General features: G+C 42.6%; 1 protein-coding gene across 1 annotated transcript in view; it reads right to left on the reverse strand.

Annotated features, from left to right (window-relative positions):
• enpp1 (ectonucleotide pyrophosphatase/phosphodiesterase 1) overlaps window positions 1-15,196 on the reverse strand; it is a 28,316-nt gene that overhangs the window by 12,094 nt on the left and 1,026 nt on the right. The window contains exons 2-12 of the mRNA XM_070987323.1: window positions 11,790-11,862; window positions 7,248-7,308; window positions 5,394-5,491; window positions 5,232-5,311; window positions 3,825-3,944; window positions 2,425-2,534; window positions 2,253-2,318; window positions 2,087-2,159; window positions 1,199-1,307; window positions 199-330; window positions 62-93 (exon numbers count right to left, since the gene is read on the reverse strand). Of these exons, the coding sequence (XP_070843424.1) occupies window positions 62-93; window positions 199-330; window positions 1,199-1,307; window positions 2,087-2,159; window positions 2,253-2,318; window positions 2,425-2,534; window positions 3,825-3,944; window positions 5,232-5,311; window positions 5,394-5,491; window positions 7,248-7,308; window positions 11,790-11,862 (954 nt within the window). The remainder of the gene's footprint in view (window positions 1-61; window positions 94-198; window positions 331-1,198; window positions 1,308-2,086; window positions 2,160-2,252; window positions 2,319-2,424; window positions 2,535-3,824; window positions 3,945-5,231; window positions 5,312-5,393; window positions 5,492-7,247; window positions 7,309-11,789; window positions 11,863-15,196) is intronic.

Below are 15,196 nucleotides of genomic sequence, written 5' to 3' on the forward strand. Positions count from 1 at the left end.
AGCAGATAATTCTTCATTCTTCTTATCAATACAAAAGTCACGTTTGGAATACTTCGCATACCGACAGGTTCTTCATCAGGCCCTCATAGTCGACTGAGGAGAGAAACACAGGACAAGGTCAGCCACGGACAAAGCGGACACCGAGTGATGCTGCAAAGCCGGGAAAGAGGAAGCCGGGTGTTATCGACGGGAACTTACAGGAAAAGTAATTCTCTGGGAGGCGACTGGGTCTGATGCGAGCGGCCGGGCCTTGGATGACAGTAAAGTCGTCTGTGTTGTCCAGGTAGTTTGACACATATGCCGCCTTTTCACATGAAGCCTCCTCCATCCCTGTAAAAAAGAGAAAACATCAATGCGGCTTCATAAATGGTGAGGATTTGTGTTTAAAGACTTTACAAATGTGGCCATGACAGCATGAAAACGGCAAAGTTTGTCCACCGTGACACAGGAAAATCTAACTTACCTGTGAAATATGAGCGCTGACTTACAGTCTGTAAAAGTTACAGCACATTTGTGGGTTTGTATTTATAGTGTAACATTTGTTGACATGGTTTTGGGTGTGACATGTGAACACTGAGGACTGGCTGATATCCAGCCCAGTACGTGACAATTCATATATTCTCTTGGAAATGATGACTGTGATGAGGAAAGCTGGGAATCGCCCTGAGCTCCTTCACTCATTGATCTTTAATATATTTAATTACAAGACTAAACACATGGTCTCCAGATGTCCAGAGACGCTTCTCATCATAAAATATCCTCCTAACACACCACTGTGAGCGGTTTTTCCCAGCTGAGTCACTCCATAGCAGACCATTCTTCATCAGATTTCTCTCTGGCGTGTACCTCGTAGTTTCCTCCTGCAACAGGTGCAGTGACTCAACCAAGTCAAACATTTGAAGATGACACTGAGCCTCTAAAGTCCCCCTCAGTGGCACACAGGTTCGAACACGATGCTACATCTTACTACTGTGAAACCACAGGGATTTAGGAAGGATGCACCAAGCCTGTTTGCAAGCAAATTCAGTTTTAAATGAAAGACAAAGAAAGAAAATCCAAAGAGTTCCCTCCTTAGAACATGTCAGTCTCTTCCTCTTTGTACAGTTTAACGAATTGGCTTCTTTTTGATGGTTTTGGTCACGTTTTTTCTGTATAATTCCACTTTGTAAACCGTGTCCCAGCTGTGTGCTTGTCTCACCGTGGTCTGATATGACGATCACGTTGACACAGTGAAGGAGGTCTCTTTGTGTCAGGCCATCCATCAGCATGCCCAAAATTCTGTCCACATTTTTCAAAGCCTGAACGACCTGAAGGAACAACAGCATTTAAAGCTTTAACAGAGGTTAGGTGTCGCTGTGGCAGGACAAGAACTCGCTTCAGCAAATTAATAACTAGCAAATACACTGAGCTGAAGTGTCTCCGTCAGCATGGTTCATAACCTTGGCTTCATTAAACAGGGTTTGGTTTAACATTTGGAACAGAAGCAAGATGCTGCATGAAAATTATTAACAAAAATCAACAACTCCTTAGACGCTGACAAGATGAAACGTTCGATAACAGATTTTTTAACACCGTGTTTAAACTATCAATCATTACGGATCTCGATACATTAGTAAAATGACACATTTAATAGCTTATATGTTTGTCTTACATGACAGAAAATAAAATGTTTTCTTACACTTTAAACATATTGAAAAAAAAAAACAGCTCCACATGCAGAATTTCACTCAGACAACAAAATCCTAACTCAAACTTGGTCCTCAGCTTTTAACTGCGTCCCACGGTCTTCTTCAGTGGGTGGAGTTTTTCCACAATCCTTCCCTCACATGTACAGTGCAACCATTTGTTGTCACATGACTCTGTGGGTCACATGACGACAACTCAGCCATCTCCATGTCGACAAACCAAACTACACCCGCTGATGAAGATACAATCATGCAATCATATATACATACAATCATGTGCTCACAAAGCGGTGAACCTTGCTCCATCCTCGCTCCTGAATGAACTTTTTTTTTTGTTCAGTGTAGTCTGAAGTCATCAAGCAGCTCATGAGCGCAGGTCTAACAATTAGTGAAGGACTGACCTGACTGCTCACTGGTCCATAACGATGTCCGGATGAGTCAGGTTCATCCAGGTACAAAGTGTAGAAGTCAGGTCTAAAATCATAAATGACACAGTTACTGTGAGTGTAATGTTCACTGCTTTTTGATGGTGACTCACAACATAATTGTTTACATAGAACACGATACCTTTTCCCCTGAGGCAAACTGAGCCATTCAAACAGCGTCGACACTCGCGTCTCAAAGCTCGTGCTCCTGTGCACCAAAAAGGCACCACGTTAACTATGAATACATCAATACAACACTGTATTGTGCCACATTCGTCATGAGTGTGTATCTAACATAATGGGGTGACTCTTACTTGTCATACACCTTGTATAAGTCCGGGAAGGTGCCATTGATGGCTACATCTGAGCCAGGCCAGAAGAAGGTTCCTGTTTTCAGTTTGTGACGAATGGCAGTGAGCCAGATCTGAGGAGAGGAGAGGAGGGGAGAGGAGAGGAGAGGAGAGGAGAGGAGAGGAGAGGAGAGGAGAGGAGAGGAGAGGAAAAACAAATGAGGAGGTAAGGAACAGAAATATTGGATAGAAGAAAGGAAAAGAAAGGTGGAAGAGGAGAGAAAAGGAGACAAAGGAAGAGAAGAGGAAACAAACAGATAGGAAAGGAAAGGAGAAGAGGAGAGGAAATGATGCCAGAAGAAAGAAAAGGAAAGGAGATGAGGGGAAATGCAGAGGAAAGGAAAAGAGAAGAGAGGAAAGGAAAGGAGTGAGTAAAAAAGAAAGACAAGGAAAGGAAGGGAGAGGAGGAATATAAGACAAGAGAGAGAAAAGGAGACAAAAGAGGAGGAAAAGGAAAGGAAATAAGGGAAATGAAAAGGAAGACAAAAGAAAGAGAAATGAGAAGAGTAGAAAACAGGAAAAGAGGGGAGTTGAGAGTGTCATCTAGGTTCATGATTAATTCAGACACATTAAGATGTAATACACTAATACCTAATTCATTGATCTCAGTACATCACAGCAGCAGTGTTTAGTCCATTAGGATAAAAGTATAATCCTTCACTGCCCAGTGAAGACTGATACGAATATAACTGCATGTTTTTAATGCTAAATCAATACTTATTAGACTGATCTGCAGTCTGTCTTATTTATGCAGCGGGCTTGTAAGCCTGGTTTGGCAGATGCTCTTATTTTTATTGATTCATGCAGAATGCATTCAAGGCGGTCATCATTCATCAGTTTCTCCTTCCCTCCTGGAAAGCCATACGCCGCTGCGCGATGCATTTTCAAGAGCAGCCTGTCACGCATTTGAGGAATGAGATTTAAGAGGCATCCCAGTTAAAATGGGAACCACAAAGCGTCTAAACAAGCACAACTCGCTGCCCTCACAAGCTGTCATTTAGCAGGAGCAGAATCCATAATTATATCAAGAAAGTCATTACGGGGAGGGCTGATTCTCAGCAATGAAGCTCACCGCTGTCAAAAAAAAACAAGTGTCTCGTGCCATTCACAGACAGCAAATTACAGCATGATCTGAGCACAATGCTTCATATTCTCACACAGGACAAGTGCCTTGTGTGGCTGCTGTCAGGTTTTCCACAGCATCAGGCTGTCTGATGGTGATGTTACGAAGGCGCAGCTCCTCTGCTGTGGAGCGGCCCTGCAAAAATGTCCCCAAGTGGTCCGAAAGTGTTTCTATTTTTTCTTATTTACTGAACGATGAATCTGCACCTTTACACACATCACAGCCGCACAGATTCACTCACCGGCTCTCCCTGGTACCATTTTGCGTTGAATTTCTCGTCAGTTTTCAGGCTGAAGAAAGCGTTCCGGGTCACGTCGTACATCTTGTTGTCCACAATCCCATGAGACTCAGGATAAAGACCCTTTAAGATAAAACACACAATCCACGTGAGTTGTTTTGATAGTGTGGCTGCAGGGATTTAAAGCGATTACCTCGTCTCTCTCGACTTTCTAACCTAAATATTACTGGTAACCGCAGCAGTTTACTCTAATTGCAGGGTCTGGTTTCAACCGAGAGGTGAAATCTGCTCTGTAAGCCCCCCCAGCTCTGCTGCCGTTCCTCTCCATAAGCACATGTAAGCCATTTGCCCTCAACAATACAAGACCCTGACTCAACAGGGAAATTACAGGGAAATGCCCCAAATCAGACAGAAGTTCACTGTTGAACTGGTACACTAACATCAGTGGTGGTAAAGAAGTAAGTATATCTGCTCAAGGGCTCTACTTAAGTGGAATTTGAAGGTATTTGCATTTAATTTGAGTGTTTGAGTTTTATGTAACTTCATGCTTCAAGTTCTCTACATTTTACAGGGAAATATTGCAGGTTTTACATTTTTTTTGTTAGCTAAACTTCTCAGATGGTTTCATTTAACTGCTTGACTCCCATGGCTCTAAAACTCAATCGCAAAGATTATAGGATATTACAAAAAAATATATATACAAAGAGTCCTCTCTAAACTTCTCAGGTGGTTTCATTTATACAGTTGCCCAAAGAGATAAAATTATCCAAGATTTCACAAAAGATTAGATAGTTGTCTGAAAAATGAAGTTTTGTAGCAGGACTTTGTCTTTTCTTCTTTCTTCTCCCATTAATCATCTACTGTCTCTTTAAGTGACAGTAGTGACTTCTAAGTTGGGACCCTCTGGACAAAACTACTTAATTATACATTAAGTAGTTAAAACTGGTCCACCTCAAAGAGCTACAGCAGTGAAATGCTACTTCTGCCTCCCTGAGTCAGTATAAACTATCCATATAAATCTAAAAATGTAACAATATAATGCAACATGAGACATATATCACTCAAAGGGGCCGTTTTTTCTGCAGAACATGTACTTTTTGGTACTTAAAGCTGCGGTAGGTAATATTATTGCATTCTAAATTTGGTTTAAATAACACATTTTGACCTTTGCACGTCATTAATAGTATTAAATTGAAGAGTTACTTAAATAAAAATGTTTGTGTGAAATGGCATGAAAAGACTTTTACCTAAGTAGGATTTTAAATGCAGGACGTTTATGGTGTTTTTCTCACTGCTGTATTGGTACTTTGAAACGCTACGAGCTCTTCTTCCCCCACTAACAAAACAAGTCAGAAAAACAGTTTGACCGACCATGTCCAATAAATCAAGCCTCGAGCAGAAAACACTTACAGTCACGATGCTGTAGTGGTTGGGAAAGGTCTTTGTGGGATAGACGGGCCTCATGTATGGAGTAGTTGTTCCTGCATTTTCTGTAACACAGTAATGTTCGGTCACACCAGGACACACAGCAAACCGTGAGGAGCTGTGGAGTCCACAGTGTTGGCGACTTACGTAGCTTGCTGATGACAGGAAGGTGGCTGCCGTGATTTTTCAGGTAGTCCGCCCTGAAACCGTCCAACGACACCAGGATGAGAGGAGGCCTGGAAAAACTGGATGGGAGGACAGAGAGGAAGTATGATGCTTTCAGCGGATCCCACTGGAGGGTTTGTGAATGGAAACTGGAATGATTACTCAGCAGCAGACATAGATATCTTTGGCACCAGCAGTGTTGCACAGTAGGCCGGTGTGGAGAGAACACAAAGCAGCTCTTTGACGAAGCAGGCAAGAGGAGAGATAGTCAAATTACAGACCATAAAAACACAGAGTGGAGGAGAACAGGAGGAGAAATGTGACTCTGCTGGCAATAAATCAAAGACTAAGAGAGCTCGATGTTCTGTCCTCTCCCATGTCAGTGGGAGCACTAATTTCATCATCTGCAGGTTATTGCCTCGTTACTCATTATTACAAGTAGACATCCATCAATACATTGGTTAAATTGAAAAGGAGTTCATTAAAAAAACAATTAAGAAATACATAATTTAACTAGAATTACAGGCTTGCTGTGAGATGCCTCCACCAGCCAGTCACACTGCAGATGATGTCCATGTCTGTCCACACTCAAATACAGTTTCCAGTGAGAAGTGCACTGTCTTCACTTAGAGACTATTTTGACAGAGGAGGACAAAGGACCAATGAGCTCGTGACTGATTCAGCTTACAGAACATTATGATGAAGATGACCTTTGACATCGTTTCATCCTCTGAGGCATTTGTGTGAAAGTCTGACATAATCAATGTACGAACTCTGGAGTTATGTGTGCACACAGTGACCTTTGACCTTTGACTAACAAATTCTAATCAGCTCATTCACCAAATTTGAAGGATTCCAACTTACAAATTAAGATTAATGAATACATAAGTAAATAATGGAGCATCAGTTTGAAAATGCTGTTTTATGAGGTCAGAAAAACTGAATTTAACTGAACGGATCCAAATTCTAATCAGGAAATTGGAAGGCCACTTCCTTTTTCCATTTGCCTTCCCTTCAGCTTCCTGTTTCATTTACCATTCACACGATACTTTGATGCCCGCAAAATAATCTGCAAGTTTAAAAAAAATTAACGAGTCAAAAAAAAAAGCTTGCAATCAGCATTTTCTAGAGGAGCTTCTTGTTAGCGTGTAAAGACCAAACCGCACATTAAAATGAAAGTGAGGTTTTCCAACAAAAACGATACAAACAAACCCGAACGAATGAGCGACTTTGATATAAAAAAAAACACAGACAACATTCATTTGTTTAAAGATGTTTTCAAGCCAAAAATAGCTTCAGCTGGAGCCACAGGTTTTCTTTTCCATAGTCTAATGAGTCTGTCTGGGGTTACTCCCTTACCAAAGCAGAAACACACACACACACACACACACACACACACACACACACACACACACACACACACACACACACACACACACACACACACACACACACACATCACTCATGAACACATGCCTGATTAGTCATTAGCCTGGTTTCCATAGTAAGAGTCACTTTTTTCCACCACAGTGGTGAAAAACAAGTCATCTGTTTGGGTTATTTACACACTTCTAAAAAAAGATGAACAGACAGTGAAAGAAGAGGCTTTTCTCTGCAGTCACAGTTCAACGTCCAATACGACCCGCCTACTGGGAACAATGGGCTCAACTCAACAGCAGGATAACCGTGGGCGATACAGATTCATTCTCAGTGCCAAACATGCTGAAAAATACCATGCAAAGAGGAGAAAACTAAGCCAGTGGAGATATGAGGTATTACTTTCAATTAAAACCACACCAGCTCTCACGTTACAACAGCAGAAGAGTGCTGTCTTACCCGGATGGACACCGCGGTTGCTGAATCTCTTCATCGGCCTGCTGCAGCCAGAGAGCCCCTCCTGATGGAAAAGAAGAGTTGTCAGTGATAAAAGGCAGAGTTCCAGTTGCATACAGTGTGTCTGAGCTAATGTGACTGTAACAGGCAATGCTGACATCAATGATATCACATGAAGCAGACTTATTTTGGGAGATAAAGTGTTAGAACTGTGCTGTGAAACCTTTAAAGCCCCTGAAAACTTAGCTCCAACGTCACCCTCAGATTCTCCCTGTGGAGGGTCAGGGGACGCAGACTGTCCACCAATCAGCATGGACAGCAATGGAGGGCGCAGTCAGAGCTAACGAGCCATGAGTACAGTGCAGTCATGCTGTTTATTGCTGTTAATGTTACAGGTCATCAGCGGCATGTGTTGTGTTCACTGAGGCTGCGGACAAATAATTCTCTTCCATGTAAGACTCTGTTTTTCCTCAGGTGGATGTCAGGCTTGCTTAAGCCAACGCAGCCAGCAGTTTGTGTGAGAGGCACAAACTGGGGCTGCAGTTAGCCAGTCTTCTGCTTTTTAAACGTGACAGCTGCTGGCGCACCCAGTGAGGTCAACGTAAGAGAGCTCACTGAGGTCATGTTCAGAAAGCGACGAGAGAATTGGGCTGAACCAAACTAAGAAAAAACTAAAACAGAGCGTTGACAAACACTGTTTTAACTCTGTCAGAAAATCTTCTAGGATTGTTTTCAGAGTCATTTCCCTGGAATCCAGCAGGAAGCGAAAGTGCAGAGATGCCACTTTGTCATCCACATATTCATGAGATGACTTCAGATGGAAGGAGGCTGGCGTTTTCCTGTGCGGCCAGGCCAGCAAAGTCTTTCCACTGCTTTTTGGAACTAGAAGAGAGCACAACTCTGTGAACCACATGAATATGTTGCGTAAAGGCACAAATGGATAACAGCGCAGACAGACGTGCAGACAGACGCCATGGACAAAGACAAAAAACTCCTCCATCACGTTTTAAAGCCAGACTCTGTGACGGACAGGATGTGTTCACATGCAATAGAAACCATGTGGATTATGTTCTCATGGAAACAAAACAGGGAGGGAAAAAAACAGCTTTTCTTGCGGTAAAGAGGTGTGATCGTTGAACTGATGACCATCTCACGTTTGGAACTTCAAAGATGGCTACCTCGGACATGTAATTTACTTAAGATGAGACAATGTAAGTGAAATACAGTGACACTTTTTAACCTGCAATAATTAATTTTTTGGAAACTTTTGGGGCAGTAAAAACATTTTGATGAACGCTTTGGAAGTGGAGTGATAATATCTACTTTTCCACCAGCTTGTTGCTAACTTTCTCTGTTCTTTGCTGCTGAGCAGGTAGTGTACAGCGGGTTTGTCAGAGCTGTTTTGTGGAAAGCAGCTGTGTGCTGTGCCTGGAAATGACAGCAGTAAATCCAAATTAAGCTTAAAGACGCTGAAGAAGAAGTGAAGAAAGGGGTGATAAATCTCCGTTGGATAGTCACCACGAGTCATTATTTCCACTTCACACTTCATCATGAGATCCATTTTTCATTTATTGTATTGCTCACTGCACAGTGAAATGAAAAGTACACTGTCTAAGTTGTAATTCTGCATTTAAAGATGTAATATGTAACATGTCTGCATTAAAATGTCTAAAAACAACAAGACCTATATTGCATATTTTGCTGAACAGTGTACTTAAATGACCCCAAATGTTTCCAAAGTTCAAACTCAGTGAAACGTGGGATGTTACTCAAGTTAAGAGTGTCTCATTTGGTCAGCCCCTCTGGTTGATATGTCAGAGAGTGAGGAGGAAAGTCACCAAATGTGACTAAATATTAACACGAATAAAACTTTCATACATTCACAAATATCACAAACGTTTCTGCCTGAGTTGTGTCACATAGATTTTCATGATTTTTCTAAATGTTGGTTGTTTAACAGTGAAAACAACAACTCCCGTGATCCCACGATATGTAATCAAGCTACATCCTGTTTTCATTGTGTTGATTGTGAGACCCCTGGTGGCAGAAATGACAATCTGCGCCTTTAAATGCTAAACGCATCTAAATTTTTTTGAGCATTTATACAACAAAAAAAGTCTCTTTTGTGTTCCTGTAAAACATAAAAAAGATAAAGAATTGAACAGCTTCATGTATATAACATAGTTAACGCCACCCATCATATACTAATATTCACTATCCGATAAAATTTCAAGGATTTTACTTTAATCCCTCTAAACCTCATGGGAACAAAAGTTCTGCACACCTGTAGATGGACAGGTGCATAGAAAACCAATGCACAACAAAACACAAGACTCCCGCACACTATCCAACACACCTGCAATCAGAAAAATGTTTCACTGTGACTTTAAGAAAAAAGGAAACCCAAATATGGCATGTGCACAGATGATGATGAGAGGGAAAATAAAGGAAGTCATACTTAGATGAGCAGACGGGGATGAGTGTGTCTGTCTCATTTTGGTGTTGCAATGAAGTGTGATTTGAAAGTAAATCCTCGAGTATTAGTGGAGCACTGTAACACAACACAAATAATAAGACGCAGTGTATTTTCTCCATTTGGGAACAAACCCTTGCTCGAGGACATTCCCACAGAAAAGGTGAGTCTAACCAGGAAACCTTGGGCCACCTCTCAAGCAGCTGCCTTCCCAGCGTATCTGTCAAGCCTGCTGCTGAGTGGACACATGACAGAGGGAGTCTTAGCATGTGGGTGAGAAAGCCCCTCCTCACGGCCTCTCGAGGCCAGCGGTGCGGTTTGGACCGAGCACGGGGATGCTCCGTCTCAGGAGACAAGTTGCTGTGGTCTGTAATTCACGGGAAAACCCGCTCTCAGCATTTTATACTACATACTGTCAACCTCTAGGAAGAAGCCCTGGGTTATTTTTATTCCTTTTCATCCGCTTCCAAAGGCCTTACCAAAAAAAGCTGCCTTATGACCGATGTAGAGGTTCCAACAAAGCTGCATAGATGTGAAAAACAAAATATAAGTCAGGCAAAATTTATTCTTCCCATATGGCTTTCATGTTAGCTGGGTAGGAAGCGTAAGTTAAAGGGAAATGCCACAGCAGAGAGCGCACCCCGCCCAGGCTGGGGACAGCTGCCCACAGCCACCACCGCTGCCCCCTAAAATGGAAGAGGGGTGTTTTGGCACGGTGGTTTGCAACAAAGAGCATGCGGACGCCAGTGCCCACGTCTAACCAGCGGGAATCTATGGCTGCAGAGAGCACGCCAGCCCCGGGTGAACATTCCTGTCTCGCTTAAATGTGTGTTTACGACGCGTTTTGCAACAGCGGGCTAAAAAAGCCTGATCGCACCACCCCGAGAGAAACATATCCTGTGAACAAGTCGTATGCAGGAGTGAACACTCAGTCTGTGTCTCTCTTTCTCTGGCTGCTTGGTAACTTGACCCTCCTTCACCGCTGCTCTAAATACTGGCAGTTTAGAGTTTCTGAGGGATCTATAGGGGGACGTTAGCAGGGAGTTATTCCTCTGCCCACTGACAACTTGTGGTCTGTATTTTCACCAGCATTTAATGAATAAGTGCTTTAAACTGGAGATGGTTATTTCAGCCTGATTGTCTCTCTGCTGCAGTCAAAGTATCTTCATTCACTATCTTAATTTGACAGAATTATTGCATCTTTTAAAGCTTTTTTTTTTCCACATTTCCTGGAGTATTACCACCTGTCATCTCCAGGAAAAATAAGATTAGCCCAGTGCAAATTGTTTTTTAGCCCATTCATACTGATCAGAGTGAGCAGGATGGAGGTTAGCAGTGCGCTCAGCTGTCTGACAAAATGTTTTTGTTTTATAACACCACAGTTCAGAAATCCTCAAATTCTATAGACACAGACTTGAATCAACACTAACTCATTCACTTTAAACTTAAAAAGAGGTCAAATAAACAAAAGTTCTCTTTACTTTCAGTGTGGTCTGACTCACAGGAAGTGGACTGATGGTATAAGCCTGCCATTGGTCGACTGGACATTCTCCTCCCCTATGTTACTATGCAAAAGGCATCATACCTGCATCCTGGCCTTAGCACGATTGTGATTGGTTTAAAGAAATGCAAACAAGCCAGAGCATCCTTGTGAGTGATCATGGGCTCAGCCAGACCAACACTGGCACAGTGTTCAGACACGAGTGGAGATAAGTGAGACGACGATCAGCTTTTCTAACCAAAAGCCCTTGTGGTCTAAAACTGCGTTGGATGCATTTCTTGGCTCATAAAACATTTGTTAAAGTTGAAATCTTAATTGTTCATATCCATGCTGGCTAGCTTGCAGCCTTCTCCTTCCTGCCTTTTGCTGGCACATTACAACTTGAAATGGCAGCAACAAGCATCCTTGAGTGCCTCCATAAGATATAAAGAAAATGATGCTTTATGTTCCACAGATTACCTTTAATTGCAGCCTAACTATACTGTCACTGAAACCCCTCCTCCTACAGCTGGTGACTGTGGTGATGGGTACATACAAGGTGTGGAAACATGTGAGTGAAATCAGTGCCTACCGTTGCCATCACTGCTCTTTCTCAACGCCAACACCACAGCCAGGATGACCACCAGTAAGCACAGCAGCAGAACCTGGAAACCAGAGCGCAAACATCAGAGTGTTTGTTAAACTTACTGGAGATGATAATTCATAAATCACAAGCAGCTGTCAACAGGCATGACTGAAGGTGTTTAGATTTAAGAAACAAGAGGTAAAGCTCACAGATGAATGATGTTCAGCAATGCCTGTTGCAGCTTTTTACCTGATAGCTGTTGACAACTATCCTCAAACTTAAGTGAAAACATGGTATTTTGAATGATACTGCGGTGAAAATGGCTTTGGCCTACTGGCTCTTTAAACATACTCGAGTGTCTGCTACATGCCTTGTAACCATAATATGAACACACTGTAACACACTTCTGGCCCCGCTCGGAGAAGCCATAAATCAGGACATTTCCAGCTCATAAACACCTCTGCTTCAGTCAGTACGACACAAAGTGTGCTGTACACTGAGGACACGACAGAAAGAATTTTATCCATGCTAATGTTGGTAATGTCTGCTGTTCAGTCCACTGCTTTGGTCCAGACATTCATGGTCCCCAGACGATGAGTCCTTCTACTTTTAGTGACTTTAGTTCACTTTTCTCTAACCACCACAAGCAGGCCAAAATGTCACTTATCTTAAACACCTTAAAAATAAGATACACCTCATGCTTAACTGTAATTCGCAAATGTCAGAATGCTCACATGCCAACTAAGATGGTGCACATGGTAAGCATTACCCTAAACATCAGCGTATTAGCATTACTGTTTTGAACATGTTAGCATGCTGACGTTAGCAGAGCTGCTAGCGTGACTGTGTGGATGCTTTGATTCATTCCTTTATTATCTTCTTTGTTTCTTTTGGTGAGACTTCAAACCGTATTTAAGATGGGATGAAGGGTTGCAGTTCTGAGTGAAGGTGGGCTGTTATTTATTTCCTTAACCCTGCCCATTGTAATCTAATCATCTCCACCGTCCCCCACACACCATCTCCAACTGTCCAAATGTTGGTCTTGGCCCTGTGTAATTGCAAAGTCAAAGGCAGACGAAGGCCTAGCTGCTTCTTGATAAGCTGCTCCTTGTGTCCTTGTGTGCCTGTTTGTCCTATCTGTTTGTAATTACAGAGGCGTTTCCAAGAAGTCTGCATCAGTCTATTTAGAGCAGTTTTATCATTGCTGCTTATTTTGAAGCCCCTGCACCACCCAGAGCAGGCCTGTAGATGCTATCATGGTTGTTTAGTTAGCGCGGAGTTAGCTTGAAATGAAGAGATGCCTACTTGTGACGCCCTGTCACAGCTTGATAGAATACGAGCATGTCCATGAAGGTCTGTGGTCCATGATTTGCATTAAGGAAGTGTATTTCTTTGTCTCTTGTCCCTTTAACCCTCTTGCGACCCCTCGGATTATCTTGGGACCACTTGCTGGAGTCCTACTGCTAGACTGGGAGCCACAGCTGGGAGTGGAAGTATAAATGCTTAATCATCACAAGACATCGACACCGTCAGCAATGATTCAAGCACTTACAGTATTAACTTACTCAGTGAAGAATGTTACAATATTTTTTTTGTGACCTCTCTCTGTCGCAAGAATCCCATTTCCTCACAGTGGTCGTAACATTTTCATCTCATTGCATCACAGGAAGTCACAAGAATGACTACAGTTTCATCTCATTTATCTTCTCTGTCCTTACGAAATAGATCTGCTTTCACTCAAAAAAAAACCCCCAAACCTCTAAATCAACACTCGACCAGATAGAAGCCAAGTCTCCCTACTTTCAAATCAATGGCAGAGATGTGTTCTGTTTTTGGTTGAAAAGTTGCAAAAGGAGATGTGGTGAGGATCTGAAAATCTGAGCCACACTGAAGCCTGCAGGAATCTTTTTCCGGAGTATTTATACTGAAGCCTGACGCTGTTCCATCCACTGATCCCGAGGATGCAGCAAGTACAAGCCGACATGTTGGTAAGTTTATTTTTCTTGAGATTTATCTGTTGACTGTCCAAACAAATCTGCAGCCTGCTAGCTAATGTTGACCGGCCATGTCAAATGCAGACGGGGTGTTTTATTTGGTTTGGAGGTGTTGACGACAAAAGTCTGGGCTCGTGTTACTCAAAACAGTTTGTTTTGGGGGTGGAGACAGAGGTGGGGATTTCTGCATATTCATGGCTTCTCATACTAAATGAAAGCCAATGTGTAGTTACATCTAAGCCTTCCTGAGGCATGACGGGTGTGTTTCATGTAAAAACTTGTAATTCTGATGAGCAGAGATGAGTTTTCAGGGGTTTAATCCAGTGCCAGGAGGGGAACTTTAGTTCATTCACTCCATAAGCTGTAGCTGCGTGCAGGATTGTGGGAAACATCACCCACAAGTAATCCATTTAGTGCGATTCACATACACAAGAATTCCTAGACGGGTACGAAAATATGCTGTGTGAGCGTGTGTGTGTGTGTGTGTGTGTGTGGTGTCTGGGTATGTGCACTTATTTTCTCCAGCTATAGGTGAGCAGAGACAGGGAGGGGGAGAGAGACCCGGACTGGACGGGGGCTTCTTGGGAAAGACGTGGTCTTTGTGGGCTGTCAAAGTAAACTGTCTGTCTGGTGGAAACCTACTCGTCTGAATCTGAAACACACAACTATCTTCAGTTTGGTCTCTATTGTCAATGTGGAAAAGGTCTGATTAAGACTGCTGGGAGTCCAGATTAAAAGCCCACGTGAAAAACGGCCTTCCTGAAGTCCCTATTTGGCTGAAAAACTAATAAGTAACCTGCATGACTGAGTATAAATAGTCCGGGTTTTTGTCTTTACTCCCAAGATGCTGCAATGATCCTTTTGGCAGGCCTCAAATAACACAGCAGTGAAACAAGTACAACTATCAGAATCATGAACAGATGCACAGCGGCGGATGTATGACAGGACAGAGCATATTGTTATCTAGACTTTACCACATGTGTATTTAACCAGTGCCAAGCAGACGGCAGCTGAAATCACTGGTTTTAACTGGAGTTTGCTGGTCAAGGTGTCTTTACTTCATGTGTAATGTTTGGCCTTATATTTCTCTGTATTTTACTCCTGCTCACAGCCACATGAAAGCCGTATTTAACACACATAAGTTCTCTCTCTTCCTCTGTGACGTGAATAAAACTGTATGGGAATACTAAGAAAACAGCCTCTGTGACGTCCAAGCATCGTCCCGGTCAAAACATAGACAGAGGCAGTGAGTGAAAGGCAGCTGGGCGTCTTCTGTGGCCTCAAAGCTGCACAGAATATGATCTTCAGCCAACTTAAATCCAAAAGCAGCACTACTGGTCCCATAAAAGGAGATATGTCCAATATATAAACTCCACTCTGCACACTACACTCTCAAATGCAAAATGTGTTGCTTTTTCT

This window comes from Chaetodon trifascialis, chromosome 19 (genome assembly GCF_039877785.1).
Source record: "Chaetodon trifascialis isolate fChaTrf1 chromosome 19, fChaTrf1.hap1, whole genome shotgun sequence".
NCBI classification, from domain to species: domain Eukaryota; kingdom Metazoa; phylum Chordata; class Actinopteri; order Chaetodontiformes; family Chaetodontidae; genus Chaetodon; species Chaetodon trifascialis.